The 20,283-nt window shown below is 44.2% G+C and overlaps 1 protein-coding gene across 1 annotated transcript; it reads left to right on the top strand.

The window, feature by feature from the left end:
* Positions 1 to 2,632: 2,632 nt before the first annotated feature.
* PLAU (plasminogen activator, urokinase) lies at positions 2,633 to 19,549 on the top strand. The gene is made up of 11 exons (XM_081912896.1): positions 2,633 to 2,758; positions 7,231 to 7,354; positions 8,158 to 8,215; positions 8,978 to 9,082; positions 10,380 to 10,554; positions 11,526 to 11,617; positions 12,346 to 12,538; positions 14,354 to 14,499; positions 15,834 to 15,971; positions 16,474 to 16,616; positions 17,512 to 19,549. The coding sequence occupies exons 2-11, from the start codon at positions 7,295 to 7,297 to the stop codon at positions 17,698 to 17,700; spliced, it is 1,299 nt and encodes a 432-aa protein (XP_081769022.1). The 5' UTR covers positions 2,633 to 2,758; positions 7,231 to 7,294; the 3' UTR covers positions 17,701 to 19,549.
* Positions 19,550 to 20,283: the final 734 nt, after the last annotated feature.

Raw genomic sequence — 20,283 nt, 5'->3', positions numbered from 1 at the left:
CCCTTGAAGATGGCATAAATAATTTTGTAACCTTAGCTCAATGGGGTGTTGTTGTTGTTTAGTCGTTTAGTCGTGTCCGACTCTTCGTGACCCCCTGGACCAGAGCACGCCAGGCACTTCTGTCTTCCATGGCCTCCCGCAGTTTAGTCAAACTCATGCTGGTAGCTTCGAGAACACTATCCAACCATCTCGTCCTCTGTCGTCCCCTTCTCCTTGTGCCCTCAAAGTTTCCTAACATCAGGGTCTTTTCCAGGGAGTCTTCTCTTCTCATGAGGTGGCCAAAGTATTGGAGCCTCAGCTTCAGAATCTTGTCCTTCCAGTGAGCACTCAGGGCTGATTTCCTTCAGAAGGAGAGGTTTGATCTTCTTGCAGTCCATGGGACTCTCAAGAGTCTCCTCCAGCACCATAATCCAAAAGCATCAATTCTTCGGTGATCAGCCTTCTTTATGGTCCAGCTCTCACTTCCATACATCACTACTGGGAAAACCAGAGCTTTAACTATACGGACCTTTGTTGGCAAGGTGATGTCTCTGCTTTAGGGGAGGGGTATTACCTCTCGTGGAGGACACATTGTGCTCCTTCTGGGATAGTTTGTCCACCTTTGGGTGGTGTCTTGTATGCCTCCTTCCAGCAACTCCTGCAGCCAAACTGGTGACAAACACTGTTCTGCTTTCCTTTGGACCACATCAGCGAGGCCAAGAGAGGGTGCTTGGCACCTGGGCAGCCCAGGAAATCCATACAGGATTGTCCAGGATTGTGCCACAGTAAGTCACTTCGGTGCTGCTAACACAGTGGTTTGACTTCACCCCTGGAGGCAGACTCCATTGTCCCATGAGATAAATGGATGCGTACAACAAAAAAAGCTCAGTGGTTCACAAACTTTTTCCCCCTGGGCCACACTTTCAGAATAAAAATTTCCTCATGCCACACCATTTTTTTTTATGGATAAGAAATACATTGGAAATCAGAAAGAAACAGCTCCTAGCCGTGCTTGATTTATAACATAGAAATTATAATATAATAATGGATATCCAGAAAGTATAAAACAATTCAGCTACATAATGACGTGAATCGTTCCCAAAATATAAATGAGCCTTTTACACATATACTTCAGTATGCATACAAATTTAATGCAAGGTGTGAGCTTACTTTTGCTGGGTAATCTCGTTTATCTAATTTGAGACAAACCCAATCTTCTCACCAACCCAAAGAAGCCTTTCTCTTTTCTGATTTCACATTTGTCAGAGTTGACAATCCCTGTTCACAACAGGATGTCATGGACTACTGAAGAAAAATAGCCAGTGCTTTTGAAGAAAGGTGTGGATAAAAAGGTAAAGGTAAAGGACCCCTGACAGTTAAGTCCAGTCGCAGACGACTCTGGGGTTGCGGCGCTCACCTCGCTTTACAGTCCGAGGGAGCCGGCGTTTGTCCGCAGAAAGTTTTTCCGGGTCATGTGGCCACCATGACTAAGCCGCTTCTGGCAAAACCAGAGCAGCGCACGGAAATGCCGTTTACCTTCCTGCTGGAGTGGTACCTATTTTTCTACTTGCACTTTTGGGCGTGCTTTCGAACTGCTAGGTTGGCAGGAGCTGGGACCGAGCCATGGGAGCTCACCCCGTCGCGGGGATTCGAACCACCCACCTTTTGATTGGCAAACCCCAGAGGCTCAGTGGTTTAGACCACAGCACCACCCGCGTCCCTTGGCTGTATATAAATATATATATATATATATTTATACTATACTATACTGTACTGTACTATACTATACTATACTACACTACACTTAATGCTTCCGTGTTTCTTTGATTGTCCTTTAATCTTCTGGCAACGCTTGCCATCCTCTCCTGCTATACCCTTGGAGAACCACTGCCTTAACTAGAGCAGCAATTGATGCCCCCATATTACCCAAGGGCCAGTTGCCTTATTTTGGCATCTGAGACAGATTCCGCTTCTCACCCTTCCTAACAGGAACGATATAATAATAATAAACTAAATAGCTAACAATTTGCTGTCCTTTTATGATGCCCAAAATTAGCCATCTGAGGGCAACCGTTTCATACTCTCTAATGATAGGGCCACTCAGTGTGCCCTGTTCTATTTCTTGGATGCTTACTTTTTATTAAATAAAACCATTCCTTAGAAGTCTTCCACGGCAAATTTAACTTCTGAGTGATAAAGCATATGGAATTCAAGTAGGCATGAAAAGAAAAAAAATCTGTTAACACATCTAATTTTGTCCCTGAGCACGTTGCAAATGAAAAACTAAATATTCATTTCCTCTTCCAGCAAGGGATTTTTCTCTACTTTTCCAAGGTAATGAAGAACACTAATTACTAATCAAGTGTGCCGGCGAGGGTCTGGATGAAGATCTAGCTCCAGACACATACGATACAATACTATGGATGATACTCCTTTCTGTAGTGAAACTGCAATTCACAACGCTTTAGAAATCCCCTCATTGAGTCACTTGTGACTTCTGTTTGCAAAGAGTTAAATGTATGGGGTTTTTTTTGTTTTTTTCAACTGAATCCCCCTAGTGGTGCAAACCTCCAGGCAGTGTGGAATGATATCATTCTTGTCATCAAGCTGGAATGCATCATAGGGCAGAGCTGTCCAATCAGGGCTCTGTGTGAGGGTTTATATAGAGTTATGTTTCCTCTGCAGAACAGTCAAAGTGAGCACACTGAGAGGCTAAGCCTTCCGCTATAGCAATATCATCATAGAGCACAGCACAGTTTTGCCACTGTTGTTCCATCTGGTAAGTCCAACACCTTTAAATCTTAGTTATATGAAATATAATTATATTAACTATTGCCCACACACAAGTTTTAAAGAGCCCCGTTGAATGATGGCTGCAACTTTTTAATGCTCGGAGACTTTATTCTCTTTTCAGTCATCTCAAAGCTTTATTGTTGTGATGCTCCCTTTTAAAGCAATAAACGCCTCTTTGCAAGAGGCTTGATTGTACATGCAGAAGAGTCTTGCAAGGTCTGGAATATGTTTTTCCAAACAAGATTGGCAATTTAAAAAGAATAGAATGCTGCGATTATACTTAACGCGAATATGTCTTTGTTATGTTTGTCTGCTTGTGTTTTAATACCACTTATTGAATCTTTTCCTGCTGTAATATGGTCTATTTTGGTTTTGAACCTGCATTAGATCTTAGGAGACAATATCTGATTGCAAAGAAACTGTGAACGTTTGGGGCTAAAGGCGAAACACAATTTCAGTGTGTTCTGACATGTCAGTTTCCATCCAGGCAGTTTTGTCATTGTTTGTAGCTTGGTTTCTCTTTGGATTTACATTCATATAATTACACCGAGTGCTTTTAAAAAGAATAGGGTGGTCTTCTATCTGCCAATTTTACAATTTTTAGCTGCAGATGAAAGACACACAAGCGATTTTTTTCAGCGTCTCTCATCTTGCTGTTCCTTTGTGACCGTCCGGCATGATCTGGTTAAGGGAGTCAAATGCATCTATCTTGCACTTTGAGGCGATTGGATCTGCCTTTTAGATTTCATTGGGATTGTGCAGCTTTTTCAACTTGTGCTTAGAACTTCGGTCCTGCAGACCATTTGGACAGGGGCTGAGCAGGCGCAAAGGCAGCTCCCTGATGCTCCGATGTGATTCCATGTGCCCTGCTATTGCCAACCCGCACCTTGATCCCTCTGCAGTGCAGGCAGGCTCAGGCGCTGGGCTGATCCTTCTGGGAAACAGAGTGTGCAGTATTCTTGCTCAGCAAGCCAGTGCTCTTTGAACAGGAGCCAGCAAATAAGCATGGCAGACGTGGCCGTAGTAAAAGTAATGGGCAAGCTGCCATTGACAAAGCCAATAGTCACACTTCCCATTCACATATATGGTGTGCAAATACCTGCCCTGTATCTATGATAGAGGGCTTGATGGGTATATGTACAAAATGGACAGGAAGAGGGCAGCATCTATACCCTCCAACATTTATCTGGTGAAAATAGGGATGTCTAATAATAATAATAATAATAATAATAATAATAATAATATTTATACCATCCCATCTGACCGGGTTGTCCCAGCCACTCTGGGCAGCTTCCAAACCCATAATAAAATATTTTAAAAACTTCCCTATACGGGGGCTGCTTTCAGATGTCTTCTAAAGGCTGTACTGTATTGTTACTTATCTTCTTGGCTCGGAGGTCACACAACTCCATACCCTCCAACATTTCTCCAGTGAAAATAGACATCCTAAAGGAAAAGCGGGACATTCCAGGATCAAATCGGAAACAAAGATGGCTTCTGTAAATCCGGGACTGTCCCTGGAAAATAGGGTCACCTGAATGGTCTGCTACATCAGAAGAGGGAGAGGGCAACACCTTGATGCCTAAGAGGGACTGGGTGGTTAATATCTGCCCAGTGAGTACTTCCTAGGCAGGATTCAGTCTCAGCAACATTTATCGAGCAGGTTTGAATTTGCACATAATGCAGCCAATCTGCCTCTACCAGTGAGCAATGGCTGGGATCTTTGTTTTCGTTTTAATTTGAGCAGGTGGCAGCCGTGGTTTGCTTGGTTTCAGCGCAGCTGTGCCCTGCCTTGGATAAGGTCTGGAAAGACGCTACTTACTTGTAGTAAGAAAGGTGTCTCTGAGGAGATGGTCCTGTCGGGATTCCAGCCCTCAATAGCTTGGGCTGGTGTGAGTCACATGCCAGCACAGGATGTTCATCTCATAAACATGCAGGTCAGGGATTGTTCCAATCAGAGAGTCAAGTCTGCGTGGGTGTCAGTGGCCAAGTGAGCGAAAGTCAGCCAGGGAAAGCAGAGGGGGAAAGTGACAATCTGCGCAATGATCAGCACTTCGATCACTAGGAAAGCTGAAGGCTGCTTGAATCTTGAGAATATATAGCATAACAGGACATCCCTATGCAAGTTGCTTAGATCCCTTGAAATTTCTGTTCTCCTAATGCAACTGTTTTACAGCCTAGTAAAAGATAAAGGTAAAGGGACCCCTGACCATTAGGTCCAGTCGTGACTGATTCTGGGGTTGTGGCGCTCATCTCGCTTTATTGGCCGAGGGAGCCGGCATACAGCTTCTGGGTCATGTGGCCAGCATGACTGAGCCACTTCTGGCGAACCAGAGCAGTGCACGGAAACGCTGTTTACCTTCCCGCCAAAGCGGTACCTATTTATCTACTTGCACATTGACGTGCTTTCAAACTGCTAGGTGGGCAGGAGCAGGGACCAAGCAACAGGAGCTCACCCCGGCACGGGGATTTGAACCGCTGACCTTCTGATCGACAAGTCCTAGGTTCTGTGGTTTAACCCACAGCGCCACCCGCGTCACTACTGTAAATCATGAGTTCAGCAAGGGTTGCTCTTAAGTGAGTGTGCATAGAATTGCGGCCATGCAGCCCGATCCTACGCTTTCTTACTCAGAAGTAAGTCCCACTTTTGTCCAAAGGGATTTTATTTCGCTGCATTTTTGTTTTCCTGTTTTTAACTTCGCGAAAATTACAAACTGGAGGTGAACGAGTTAAAACTGATATTTAAGTCTCCATTATCAGCCTTTTTTGCACAGCTTACCCCTTAATCCTCAGTTTCAACAGAAGGGCTGCCTGAATCAAGCAGGTGGTGGTTTGTCACCAAATTTGGCAATAGATGCGCCCGTTTATTTCCAAACGCCTTCCTGAAACATTGCGCTTTGTCCCTACACGCAGAGATGAAATACCCTCAGGCTTTTTTGAGAATGAGTTCATCCCTTCGTGAATTTAAGGCGCCAGCTTTTAATGGAGCGATCTCCTACTATGTGCGCAAACACTTTCTGTAAGAGAGAGGAGAGTCTCTGCCAGATTGATTTAAAGCTCAATAATTATAGTCTACCACTTACACTTTGAAATCAAATTAACAAATTGCTGATTACCGACAGCCTGCTAAATGGTTGTCATTATTGGTAAAAGGGAGCACTGAGGTGTTTCTTCATTCCCAGCACAATCATATGTTGGTCTGTTTGGAAGAAAGTCTCACCAAGTTATTATTATTTATTAAATTTACAGTGGTACCTCAGGTTACATATGCTTCAGGTTACATACGCTTCAGGTTACAGACTCCGCTAACCCAGAAATAGTGCTTCAGGTTAAGAACTTTGCTTCAGGATGAGAACAGAAATCGTGCTCCAGCGGCGCGGCAGCAGCAGCAGCAGCAGGCCCCATTAGCTAAAGTGGTGCTTCAGGTTAAGAACAGTTTCAGGTTAAGAACTCCGAAATGAATTAAGTACTTAACCTGAGGTTCCACTGCATATACCACCCTTCAGCTGGGGATTCCAGGGCCACTTACAGTATAAAGCCACAAAACACATAACACAATAACAAACTAAACAGTACTCCCACCATAGGATTTACTTCCAGGCAAGTGTGACTGCAATATGATCAGTGCTTTCCCTGAGACTGACACAGACCCTCGCAGTGTAATAATCCAAAATGCCACTTGTGTAGGAGTATGTTTCACAGAAATCAACGGGGCATTTTCATATCACGTATTTGGAACAGGGGTATTGCATTAGTGCAGCTCTTCTCTAATCATTCCAACAAAAAAGGAGCTTTTGAGGAACACTATTTCCTCAAAATGCAAAAACTGAGGGAGGAATCCAGGTATAAAGAGCAGGATTTTGTCTTGTGGAAAAGGGGAGAAATAGCATCACGAATTGCCTGTTATGCTTATTTCTAGTGATTAGACAGTAGGCTGGCAACAGATGATAGAATCAAAGGCAACAAGATACTGATATTGTTGCTCTCGGTGTACACACATTTCCATTATAATTTCTGGCCGAGCAGGTTTTCAGAACACTACAGAAATCTGTGAAACCTGTTTACTAGTGGTGCATCGTAGGATGACAGGCAACAATACCTTCAACTTTCCGGGAAAAACTCGCATCTCCCTCCAGAGCTAGGACCAGGGCTGGGGCCACTGTGGTGGATTAGAAGAGCCTTGTGTGTTGATCACCCTATTTGCTACCATGTGTTGGAGAGAAGGAAGCACGAAGGGTTAAGGAGGACCAGGCAGGTGGGACCTGAAGACACCATCCAGCTGGTGGTTCTCCCTTGATAGACATCCTCAGCTTCAACCTGAGTTTGGAACAGGGAGAGAGAAAAGCAGCTTAACACATCCCTTCACCAACGAAAGGCTATTCAAGTTGGAAAGAAAAAACCAGTTTGGTCCCATCTTTGTTCCACATTACAAACCTGAGCTTATTCCTTTGCTTGCAGAAACCTGTGTAAAGAAGGACCCAGGAAGTGAACCAAACTGGTGGAAATAGTCTTGCCCAACGCCATGAAGTTACTCATCACCATCTCTGTAATGCTGAGCATTCTCGTCACAGACATAGCATCAGTAAGTTTTGCAACCGTGGCAGGAACTCCAACTGACAAGCACTTGTGCTTATTTCCATGTTTGACCATAAATGCAAAGCTTCCTCTTTCACCCATGGCCCAAACCTATTTTTAGAAACTTCTTTCTTTTTTGGTTACTGCTGGTACGTGCAGGAGGTTGTACCCTGGGATGTATAACCTGATAAATACTTTTTGACATATTTATTTCAAAGCAATATGTGTACCTCAACGTTCCCTTCCTTTTGATCACCTCTCTGCCCTTTCCATGTCCCAGTCTGTACAACACACACACAAACTAGACTTCTTCCTCTGCTCTCCACTCCTCATTTTTCTGGACTGCTTTTTCCAACCTGCCCTTTAAAGCTATCCCTTCTCCCCTTGCTTTTTCAAGCAACTGTCTAGTTCTTTCCCAAACCCTTGGTTCTTCTGCTTGCTCCTCCACCTCACCCTTCTGCCTGCTTCTCTCTTACATAATAGAAGATTAGATATGATTCTGCCTGCCTCACCATATGTGACTTAGCTGCAGAAAGTCTCTTCTCCACAAAATTGTTTTTTAAGAATTATGGAACACATACATATTATGGAACACATACAGAATTATGGAACACATACATGGAACACATACCTGCTTTACACCCTAAAGCTTAGCGAAATCATCTGTAAGAAACTGCCCTACCTCTCAGGGTTGTTAGGAGGGAAATGAAAATAAGGGGAGGGGGAGTTATTTAGGATTAGCTTCATATAAATAATGCTTCCTTATTTTTTCCTTTAGAATAATTTGTGTCTGTCTCTGTTCCCTCTTAGTTTCACCACTGGAAGAAAGATCGCAAGCTGGGAAGCAAAGCTAAATATGAACATAAAGGTAAAGAAATCTTTGCAGCTTTTTGTTGACATCTGAAAACTGCTGCTGCTCTTTGACAAAGTGCCGAATTCCTTGTTTTGCGCATGTAATGAACCTCTGATAGCCCCTTCTTTGAGATAGCACCACTTAACCCTTTCATACCCTCTGCTTTCTCGCTGCAATATCTCCTGGCGATTCCCAGTGTGGTGTAGTGATTAAGAGCAGTTGACTCGTAATCTGGGGAACCGGGTTCGCGTCTCCGCTCCTCCACATGCAGCTGCTGGGTGACCTTGGGCCAGTCACACTTCTTTGAAGTCTCTCAGCCCCACTCACCTCACAGAGTGTTTGTTGTGGGGGAGGAAGGGAAAGGAGAATGTTAGCCGTTTTGAGACTCCTTCGGGTAGTGATAAAGCGGGATATCAAATCCAAATTCTTCTTCTTCTTCTTCTTCTTCTTCTTCTTCTTCTTCTTCTTCTTCTTCTTCTTCTTCTTCTTCTTCTTCTTCTTCTTCCTCCTCCTCTCTCTCAAAGAAACATTATGGTTCCCATGGAAGGAACGGCAATGTATGGAGAATCTGTCTTTCTTCCTAAAGCTTCTTTTTCTTAGAGCAGTCTTCTGGGCGGGGCTGATGGGAGTTGCATAAAATATCTAGAGGGCAATAGGATGAGGAAGGCTGTCCTTGAAGAAGGGGCCCACTGAAGTTTTGCTACGCATTTGGATGTGATGTGATGTTTGGCCTACAGTGTGGCATACTACAATTTCCCCGCAATGTCTTGTTTGCAGGTTGCGCCTGTCTGAATGGAGGAACCTGTGTCTCCTACTACCTCTTTTCTGGAATGAGACGTTGCTTATGCCCCAAAGGATATAGTGGGGACCACTGTGAAATCGGTAGGTGGTCACTTCAACACTTGTTTCCGTTTTTACTCAACAACTCACGGCCTTTAGAAATTAAAGAACGCCAATAAATCCTCCAGTTTTTTGGAACAGACAAAGCCACTCTGGACACTCCCCACCAAAAAGAAACAAGAGATTGGGTGGGAGGCTTAAAGGTAAAGGGAGCCCTGACCATTAGGTCCAGTTGTGGACGACTCTGGGGTTGTGGTGCTCATCTCGCTTTATTGGCCGAGGGAGCTGGCGTACAGCTTCCAGGTCATGTGGCCAGCATGACTAAGCTGCTTCTGGCAAACCAGAGCAGCGCATAGAAATGCCATTTACCTTCCCACCACAGTGGTACCTATTTATCTACTTGCACTTTGATGTGCTTTCGAACTGGTAGGTTGGCAGGAGCAGGGACTGAGCAACGGGAGCTCACCCCATCACGGGGATTCGAACCGCCAACCTTCTGATCGGCAAGTCCTAGGCTCTGTGGTTTAACCCACAGCACCACCTGCGTCCCTGGGTTAGGAGGCTTATTGAGCTGTAAACCACTTTGAGAATGGGTATCTGAAAAGATAGAGTAAAAATCAGCGCAGCACTAATGTAATTGTTCCACCTGTGCAATCATCTCTGTTTGCTTGATGGAATGATGACCCTCTCCCTCCTCACTCCTGTCCACTGTTTTGTGGGTTCTCCCAACTTTCCAGAGCAGTTTTGGAGGAAGCACGGGGGGGGGGGTGCAGGGGGGAGGAGAGCAGAAAAATCCCTGTTGTGCTAGTGGTAGCTGTCAAGCTGGCTTCCACTCAGTGGCGTAGCGTGGGGGGGTGCAGGGGGGCCGGCCGCACCGGGCGCAACATCTGGGGGTTAGGGTTAGGGGGCGCAAATCCACGGGTTAGGGGGCGCAAATTACTTGCCTTGCCCCGGGTGCTGACAACCCACGCTACGCCACTGCTTCCACTAGTGGAATTGGTTTGCTGGATTTGGCCCTATAGTTCCAGAATCCAGAGACAGGGTCATGTTAGTCTGTTGCAGCAAAACAGCAGAATCTCATGGGGCCCACTTCATGAAATGTATGAGGCGCTTTCTTGAATTATAGGTTTATACAAATATGGTTGGTGGGGTGGGACTGACAACGAGAAAGTCAGAGAGAAATGAAATGCAGAGAAGTATAGACACGTTGGCAATAACATCCTGGCACTGGCAAGTCAAGATTTAACATGACAAAAATCCTTTGTCTCAATGGATTCCATGGAACCTCTCAGCTGCCAATTCTCCACCAGCACTGACAATCCTCTTGTTTTCTCGACAGATGCTGAAAGTCGCTGCTATACAGACAACGGGGAGGACTACAGAGGGACTTTGTCTGTGAATGAGAAAGGTGACAGGTGCCTGGACTGGGACTCCCCTTCACTGCAGAGATGGCCTTATCATGATGGCATGGAGAACGCCATGAAACTTGGGTTAGGAAAGCACAACTTCTGCAGGTAACTGAAATGCAACGGAATGTACTGCTATAGGTCCAGCTGCCCTATTTTTTAATTTTTTTCCCAACCCATAGTTCCACAGTTGCCATGTGCATTTGAATAGGTAAAAGGTAAAGGGACCCCTGAGCATTAGGTCCAGTCGTGACCGACTCTGGGGTTGCGGCGCTCATCTCGCTTTATTGGCCAAGGGAGCCGGCGTACAGCTTCCGGGTCATGTGGCCAGCATGACTAAGTCACTTCTGGCAAACCAGAGCAGCGCACGTAAACGCTGTTTACCTTCCCGCCGGAGTGGTACCTATTTATCTACTTGCACTTTGACGTGCTTTTGAACTGCTAGGTTGGCAGGAGCAGGGACCGAGCAACGGGAGCTCACCCCGTCACGGGGATTCAAGCCGCCGACCTTCTGATTGGCAAGTCCTAGCCTCAGTGGTTTAACCCACAGTGCCACCCATGTCCCACAATAATAATGCTTTTGAATAATAATGCATCAAATCATCTGGCTGGCATTCCACAAAGAACATCAGCTGTGGTGAATGACTAGATCTTCTACTATAAGATAACTTGTACTTTTAAGAATGGTTAGGATTTCATTCACATTATCTTTGTTGATGCAAACAGGGATTCCGTATGGTTCTCTTTGGATGACAAGGACAAAGTATAACTAATAGTTGAGCAAAAGAGTTATTTTGCCTGGGGCACCTTGCCCCACCGACTGAAATCCCTTTTTTAGGCAACTTCGCCAGGTTCAAGGGTTCTGTTCAACGTTGTCAATAGTTATACTTGGTAGTTTGCAGGATTAGTGCCCTGCAGGAACATTTAACTAGCATTACTAAGAATATAGGCGAACTGGATGACTTCAGCATACTGTACTATGACCTACATGAAGTGGAGGCATTCTGCCGCCCCCTGCAGGTTGGCGTTGGTATTACTGAGGATCATTCTTTTGAAGGCAATATTCCATTGTTTTTCAGAAATCCAGATGGCCGATCCAAGCCGTGGTGTTACGTTAGGAATGGTTATCGAACCTCTTCAACATCCTGCAAAATCGACGTATGCCGAAAAGGTATGTTATTACTTAGGGTGCCAGATGCTTATAAACTTTTTAAAATCAAAGCAAGGTACACAAAAACCAGTTCATAATGAAGCCAAGCACTGCAAGCCGAAGAAATGCCTATTCTGGGCCAGATACTAACTTTGGCAAGTTAAGTAGCTAAAAATCATTTGTCAGTAGACAGCTAGCATGTTCAGTAGAAGGATTTTCGCTTAGCCTGTTCCCCAGTGTGCAAGCATTCTATGCAGAGGGAGCATTAAGAGTGGTGCAGTGGTTAAGAGCGGTGGACTCGTAATCTGGTGGACCGCGTTTGATTCCCCGCTCCTCCACATGCAGCTGCTGGGTGACCTTGGGCTAGTCACACTTCTCTGAAGTATCTCAGCCCCACTCACCTCACAGAGTGTTTGTTGTGGGGGAGGAAGGGAAAGGAGAATGTTAGCCGCTTTGAGACTCCCGGAGTAGTGATAAAGTGGGATATCAAATCCAAACTCTTCTTCTATATGTGACCCCTCACCTCCAGTCCTAGTGGTACAAATTCTGGAAGGATGTTTCCATATCATCGGTCGGAAGGTGTTGATCAGACCTTAACCTCGGCCTAGAAATTTGTGAGGGGCAGCCAAACTTTGCAGATCTTCATGGGGATCTTGCTACCCTGAGGACCTAGTCTTTATTGCAAAGAGCTAAAGCTATGTTTGTTCTTCACTGGGGCAAGTCCTTGAGGCTCTCTCTTCCTTTTACAGAAGCCACATGTGGCCAGAGGAGTTTCCGCAAGTACTTCAAGATTGTGGGCGGTTTCAAAGCACCCATCGAGTCTCAGCCTTGGATAGCAACCATCTACCACACCGATAAAAGAGGCGGTAGTCAGTTTCTTTGTGGCGGTAGCCTCATAGATCCGTGTTGGGTCCTGACTGCGGCACACTGCTTCGGAAGCAAGTAAGTGCTTCACAATCAACTTTTTCCTTTTAATTCTCCGTTTTCTAGTTTTCTAGTTAAGAGATCCCTTAGTCAACATCCCATACTGTGAAAGGGAGGGATTTTAGCTCCCTGGTACAGCATATGCTCTGTGTGCAAAAGGTCTCATGCTCCTTCTGCAGGTAGGGCTGGGGGAAAAGTCCCATGGCTAGGCAATGTTGGCAACAGGCCAATGAACTGGATGGGCCAGTCGTCTGGCAGTATAAGGCAACTTTCCTGTGTTTTTTCATTTTATTTCATTATTAGATTATAAACTATCCTTCATCATAGGATCTCAGGGCAGTTCACTGTATAAAAAACGGGGGGGGGGACCAAGTACAGTGGTACCTCGGGTTACATACGCTTCAGGTTACAGACTCCGCTAACCCAGAAATATTACCTCGGGATAAGAACTTTGCTTCAGGATGAGAACAGAAATCGTGCTCCGGCGGCAGCGAGAGGCCCCATTAGCTAAAGTGGTGCTTCAGGTTAAGAACAGCTTCAGGTTAAGAATGGACCTCCGGAATGAATTAAGTACTTAACCCGAGGTACCACTGTAAATAAGTAAAACAAAACAATCCCCCCCCCCCATTCCCACAGACACATTTAAAAGGCTATAGAATATTAATCAGCCAAAGGCCTGGTTGAAGAGGAATGTTTTCACCTGACACCTAAAATTATATAATGAAGGTGCCAGAGCTTTTTCCTCAGTGACAAAATTGATAAATAGCCCAGTCTTAGGATTGTTGAGGGTTAAGTCTCATTAAAATCAGTGAATGTTCCTTGTTTAGTATTACAGCGCATGGTTGTAGTCGTACACATACTTAGCTTATTGAATTCTGCATTGGTTTGCACTGTAAGTGTGTAAGTTTCAGCTGCACTTGCAGAAGTTATCTTTCTCCTAGATCAATTGCTGAACTTACATATATTTTCTTTTGGTGTTTATATTGTGACGGCCACTTGATAGCTATAAATAATATTTGCCTGCTGGTGCAGTACTTGTAAGTACTTGTGTGTGGTTAGCTTTTAAAAAGTTGGCGACCTTTTCAGTTACCAAATACTTTTTTTCCTCAGTTAATAAAACCCATCTGTATGCTAAATTTCACAATCCTATACAAACACATTTTAACTGACATTCACAAATGTTGTTCTAGACCAGAGGGAATGTACCCATATGATACACTGAGGCTTATGATACACAAGGAGTAAGCACCATTGAATTCAATAGGACTTACTTCTGAGTGGACATGGTTAGGGGCAGCCTGTGCATGTTAGTCAAAAGGAAGACCCATTGAGTCCTATAAATTGTTATAGGATTGCATCCTAAATACTGGAAAACCTATTTAAAAAACCAACCAAAGTTTAGAAAGTGATTTATTAAATTGTAGGATATTGCTACTGCTATATCTTTGTTTACCAAGAAATATATGAAATTAATATATTTGAAGAAGTGCTTTAGAACTTTTTGGAATGCGAAACTGTTGTAAAAAGCAATCCTTTTCTATAAAAAAAGGTTTGTGTTGATATATGCTCATGTTTTGCTGGTTCAAAAGGAGATGTCCTCAAATGTCTGTATTTTTAAGACAGAATAGCTGCACGTGCTAGGAGACATGTTAAATTTTAAGCCGCACCATTCACCTAGCAAAACAATGAGGCTCAAACAAGAAAGAGGACTGCAAAATTATGTTTCTGTTCTCTTGTGACCGAGACAGAAAACTGAGCAAATGTGAAAGTTAGAGTGGGGAGATATGCCCCTGTATAAATTTTCCCCTAATCAATGTTTTCATTGCTTTTCAGCACTCCTGACCTATCCAAGTTGACTGTTATTCTCGGGAAGTCTGAATTGTACACTGATGATACGAAGGAGCAAAAATTTAATGTTGATAGGGTTGTCATTCATGAGGACTACACACTTCAGAGAACGGATTATAATAATGATATTGGTAAGTGACATCTCCAGCTTCCCTTCTGAATCATAGATATGTTTCACCTGAGCATGCAAAAAAACTGAGGAACAAATGTTTCACCCAAGTACTGCTGCAAAATAGGGGCTCATTTTAGTGAGAAATGGTGTAGGTTGTGTACTTCTAAAGCACATTTGAAGCCCGTTCTTTTTGTCAAAGAATTCTAGTCATTGTAGTTTACCTCTCACAGAGTTATGTGCAGTGCCCAGAATCCTTTCACGGAAGGAATGTGCCTTAAAATTATAGTGTGTTACACAGCCCTACAGCAAAACACCTTGTATTTCACTGTCATGACATCATCCCCATATTTGCAAACGATACAAAAATGACAGCTTAGGAAAATATACAGGTACGAATGAGCTATCTACTTTCACCAAACATTTGGGGGTGGGTGTTCTATCAGATCATTGTAAGGAAAATACTTTGAGAGTCAGGGAAGATGATTTCTTCTCTCACTGAGGCAGTCAAGAGATTAATTTTCCCTGGGTTGGCAATGTTTCGCTATCTCTAGCCAGTCCTGGAAATGCTTACGATGTGTTTCTATGGTTAAACAAATTATTTTTATTTATCATTTATCAAACTTATTAGTCGCTTGTCAACCAAAGGTCTTCAAGCGACTTACAGCAAAGAAAAATATACAATACATAAGGCGGGGGGAATGGGGAATCATATAATATGTTATATGAAATATTAATGTAACATTTATGGAAGAAAACAAACAAGTAAACCATACCAGCCATATAAATAATAGCAAATTAAAAGGGGTGAGGGGAGATGCACATTAACAAAGTACATTTACTTTTTATTATTGTCATTAAAATACTCTATTAATCACTGAACATAATAAAAGAGTCCATTTTAAGCTACATTTTTATCAGATTTCACAATCTAAATTATCAGCGGGAGGTAGGGATTATGCATACAAGTAAATGCAGTAACATGACTACAGTGGTACCTCGGGTTACATACGCGTCAGGTTACATACGCTTCAGGTTACAGACTCCGCTAACCCAGAAATATTATCTCGGGTTAAGAACTTTGCTTCAGGATGAGAACAGAAATCATGCTCCGGCGGCGCGGCAGCAGCAGGAGGCCCCATTAGCTAAAGTGGTACTTCAGGTTAAGAACAGTTTCAGGTTAAGTACGGACCTCTGGAACGAATTAAGTACGTAACCAGAGGTACCACTGTACAATCATATGTCGTCTGGAAAAGCAGCTGGAACGGATAGCTCTAAATATATATTATTCTGTTTCTAATGAGTTTAGTGGTAGAAGGTTCCCAATATGACATGTATTCTTTATTCCTTCTTTAGCCCTAATGAGGATCCGATCATCTTCTGGCCAATGCGCACAAGAGTCAGACACTGTGAAGAACATCTGCTTGCCATCGCAAGACTCGTTTCCAGACAATTTCCAGTGTGAAGTTTCTGGCTATGGAAGAGAAAACAAGAGTAAGTTGATAAACACCTTTCCCATTCCTAATGCAGGTTGTGTGGCATGTGTTACTGGCACTATCAGGAACCATTAGCCTTCCAGAAGCTGCTAGACTACAACTTCCATCATTCCTGACTGCTGGTCATGCTGGCTGGGACTGCTGGGAGTTGTGAATTCAACAACACCTTGAGTATCACAAATTCCCCATCCTTGCTTTTGAGCCTTGCTAGAGGCCAGTCGCTAAGGTTGCATGTGCTCTGTGCACCCAGCTCCACTACAGCTCTGGTTCTGCAAACAAACTCATATTCTACATACAAAAGACTTTGTGCCGTGTTTGGTTTGCATAATGTAGTTTGTGCGCCGTTATCCGCTAGACTGAAGAAGAGGAATTTGGGTTTCGTGTATGAGGCTATTCGGTGAGGGAGGCTCTGACATTGCTTTGTTTTTGCAATGAAGAAGATCGCTTTAGAATTCGCTGAGAAAAATAACCCAACCAACTGTCGTGTTTCTGGTTTGCAGCTGACATTTACTTCGCAAGGATCCTGAAATCAACCAATGTCAACCTGATACCCCAGTCTTTGTGTAAGAAATACTATAAGGACAGGGTGACGGACAACATGTTCTGTGCTGGAGATCAAACGTGGCAGACAGATTCATGCAAAGTAAGTTTCCTTGTGCACAATGTCTACATTTTATGTCAACCGAATGGTCTGGCTAATGCAGTCCCTTTCTCTAGAATAGGCCTAATGCACATCTGAAGCTTTAGAATTTAATATCCCACTATACCAAACATTGGAGCGCGGGTGGCGCTGTGGGTTAAACCACAGAGCCTAGGACTTGCCGATCAGAAAGTCGGTGGTTCGAATCCCTGCGACGGGGTGAGCTCCCGTTGCTCGGTCCCTGCTGCTGCCCACCTAGCAGTTCGAAAGCATGTCAAAGTGCAAGTAGATAAATAGGTACCGCTCCGGCGGGAAGGTAAACGGCGTTTCCGTGCGCTGCTCTGGTTCGCCAGAAGCGGCTTAGTCATGCTGGCCACATGACCCGGAAGCTGTACACCGGCTCCCTCAGCCAATAAATTGAGATGAGCGCTGCAACCCCAGAGTCGGCCACGACTGGTCCTAATGGTCAGGGGTCCCTTTACCTTTACCTATACCAAACATCTTGCAAAATGCATGTTTGCAGCAAGGAACACAGTCCTATTTATTCCGCTGGGCTAAGCCAGCTCCTTTGTAATCTGGAATCTGTCGAAGGAGGATTCCTTGATGCTAGAGCAGCTTTTCGTAAAGTTGGGTCCCCAAAGGTTGCTGGACTACAACTCCCATCACCCCTGACCTCAGGTCCTGAAACCTAGGAGTTGTAGTCCAACAACATCTAGGGACCCAAGTTTGAGAACGGCTGTGCTAGAGCTTAAGCTGCCATGGCCACTTCCTTTCCTTGTGTCCCATTACTGTAAACTAGGGCATTAGTGCAAGCACAGTGGCAGCAGAATTCCTGAGATGTGCTTTTCCCTAGCTTTCTTCTATTCAAATGCTCACCATCATTCTTACGTTCCATCAGGGAGATTCCGGTGGTCCCCTGGTTTGTGCAAGCAGTGACAGGATGGTGCTATATGGGATCGTCAGCTGGGGCGACGGCTGTGCTGACAAAGAGAGGCCGGGCGTCTACACGAGAGTCGCAAATTACCTTCGCTGGATCGAAACCCACATGAACGGCATCCATTTCAAAAGTTCCTACCTTCCTAAATGAAGATATGGCAGCTTTCCATGGAGCATGGAGCTGGAGCGTGGAAACTGAGCCAAGGAACGTTACAGGCCATTGAAACGGCAAGCCTTGTTTTGGAATTGACGGTTCTTTGGTGGCTACCTTGACTGGACTTAACATCAAGTTAATTCGTTAACATTTGTGTCACTATGTCCGAAGCGGAAACCATCACTGAGCAACACACATTCTCCCATGGTGGAGTGGGGAAGCTCTTCAATATTTAACATTTAAATAAGGAGTGTTTTAGCCAGCCAATGTAAAATACATGTGGCCTTATCTACAGGAGTCAGTATTTCACTTTGTCAGTAGGTGCGGGGGTTTTTTGGTAAGGCTTTTAAATTGGCTACTAACATAATATTAGTGCCATCCAGAAAAACAACTCAGACTCATTTAATTGAATGAGATTTCAGGACAACTGTGCTGCCCTATTGATTCATTATGTGCGTTTAGATCTCTGTGGGGTGTAGTGTCAGGGTTTGTTTGTTTTTTTGAAGACAAAAAAACAAGTCTAAGATGCAAGCCTGTGTCATAACCTGAATTTGGAAACCGTTTGAGGGCAAGCAAAAATCCCAGGGACTTCCTGGGTGTCATCACCCAGGTCAAGAAACAGTGAGTTGTCCACAGGAACAGCCAAATATATTTTCCCATTCCCAAATGGCTCTGAATGTGCCGTAATATCTGAGAAGTTTGCAATGTCTCAAAGGTTGCTGGGGGCATCATGTGCAGATTCCAGAACTGCTTCTTTGGTGTCCCTAAGATATTGTCACAATTTGGATTGCTTCTACAATGAAGCTGATCCTGTTTGTTTAAGGCAGCTTAGCAACTAAGAAGAGCAGGCAATTGAGCATATGTCTGTTGATCTCACAATGATGCCTTGCTGAGTCATAGAGCAGATTGTTGCTTGAGAAGTAGCTTGCAGGGAGGCCCATGAGGCCACCACCACTTTGCTCAGGAGGTCTGGGGCTGCATAGTGCCTAGATGGGTATCTGCGTGAGAAACTCATGTATGAGGTACCGCCATAATTTGGGCTTCATGATGGAAGAAAGGCAGGATTAAATGTAAGGTGAAGGGGTGGGGAGTTAAAATATAAACCATTTCTGGCATTTTCTACCAACTTTGAAAAACAGCAATGGGGAAAGTATTTCAAAAGGAAGCAGAATGGAAACAAAAAAATCGTTTTGATTTTTAATTCCAAGGTTTAGCTGTCTCTGGCTTCGTACGACTTGTCATTCCATAGGTGCTGTTGAGATAAGAGCGCTGCATTTTTAACAGGGTTCACTAATGAATATTATTTCAACAAAAACCATCAGTACCTTCCTCTATGTTGGCATTTGCACTCCCGGTTGCTGCCCAAAGAACTGGTTCTACCATATTTGTCTGACTCTCTGTGTAGATTGCTGACAGTATTTCAGCTGCCAGTTTTTTTAATGATAAGGTGACTAAATTCTGTTACGCACCTTAAAAAACAACAAAAAACCCCTGTTGTGGTATAATACATGGTGCGTACAAGGCAAAACTCAGAGCATAGCTAGACCAGAGAGGTCATTTTTGACATTGCAGAATTTTACAGACCCTGAACTGGGTCAAGCTTCAGCAAATGAGGGTGTACCTCATAATGAAGAACATTTGTAAATATTGCTTGCCATTTTTACCTGTTTTCCTAAGACTCCTGGCAGTAGCTTTTTTATATAATTAAGAAAGAATGTTTTATTCAATGAATATGTAATATATGTGCTGGGGCTGGAACCCCAACTGTTATTTAATAATCTTACTTTAACTTATTGTTTATAAATCATGGATTTTAAACACCAATAAAATATTACAGCTGTGTGGACTTCCTTTTGTTTATATTACTTTCGGGGGGGGTGGCAAACCAATAAGCTGGTCCTTTTCAACAAGGTTGGGGAGCCTTTGGCCCACGGGCTGAATCCACCCTACCAGGCCTCCCATATGGCCCACAAGGCCATTTTGGGCAAGCCACGCCCATCTGATGTCAAATATGATGTCATGTGTTTGGGCGTTGGTCAAAAGGGGCTTTGCAAGCACCACCAATCAGCTGGGCCTGCAAAGCCCCTGTGAGAAGTGCTTCCCAAGCACCTAGGAACCAGCTGGTTGCCAGGTGCTTAAGATGTGCTGAGCACGGGTCTTGCAAAGCACTTTGCACTGCACTTCTCAAACACTTGACAGTTGGGTCCCCATGCCTGTTTTTCAAGCTGTACTGCCGATTACACAGCCATGTTATATAGCTGTCAATTTACAGATTTGAAAATAAGGGACCAGCAGCCTCGAAAATAAGGGATCAGCAGCCAAAATAAAGGATTTTCAGAGCACAGCTATGTTCAACTTCTGAGCCCCTCCCAGCCAAAGGCAGAAAGCCCAGCCAGCAGCCAAACGAAGCCTCAAGCGGTGGTTCCCACAGCGCAACAACCCAGCAAAGGGGATGCAGGAAGGAAAACCACCATCACCTTCTCTACTGGGAAGTCCTGAGCAAAGGCAAGTCCCCAGGCAACGCGGCCGATTTGATTGGCACAAGGCATGCAAGCTCCACCCCCCAGTCATTCTTAGACT

The sequence above is a fragment of the Podarcis melisellensis genome, assembly GCF_964234715.1.
Source record: "Podarcis melisellensis genome assembly, chromosome: 5".
NCBI classification, from domain to species: domain Eukaryota; kingdom Metazoa; phylum Chordata; class Lepidosauria; order Squamata; family Lacertidae; genus Podarcis; species Podarcis melisellensis.
Note: the sequence above shows the minus strand (reverse complement) of the source record. Positions and strands in the feature narration are given on the sequence as shown.

Excerpts from the sequence above, each read along its gene's own strand:
- PLAU (XM_081912896.1), top strand. The coding sequence starts at position 7,295 with ATGAAGTTACTCATCACCATCTCTGTAATGCTGAGCATTCTCGTCACA. Across the intron at positions 8,216-8,977 it reads AGCTAAATATGAACATAAAG|GTTGCGCCTGTCTGAATGGA; the intron begins GTAAAGAAATCT and ends TCTTGTTTGCAG. Across the intron at positions 14,500-15,833 it reads GGATTATAATAATGATATTG|CCCTAATGAGGATCCGATCA; the intron begins GTAAGTGACATC and ends TTCCTTCTTTAG.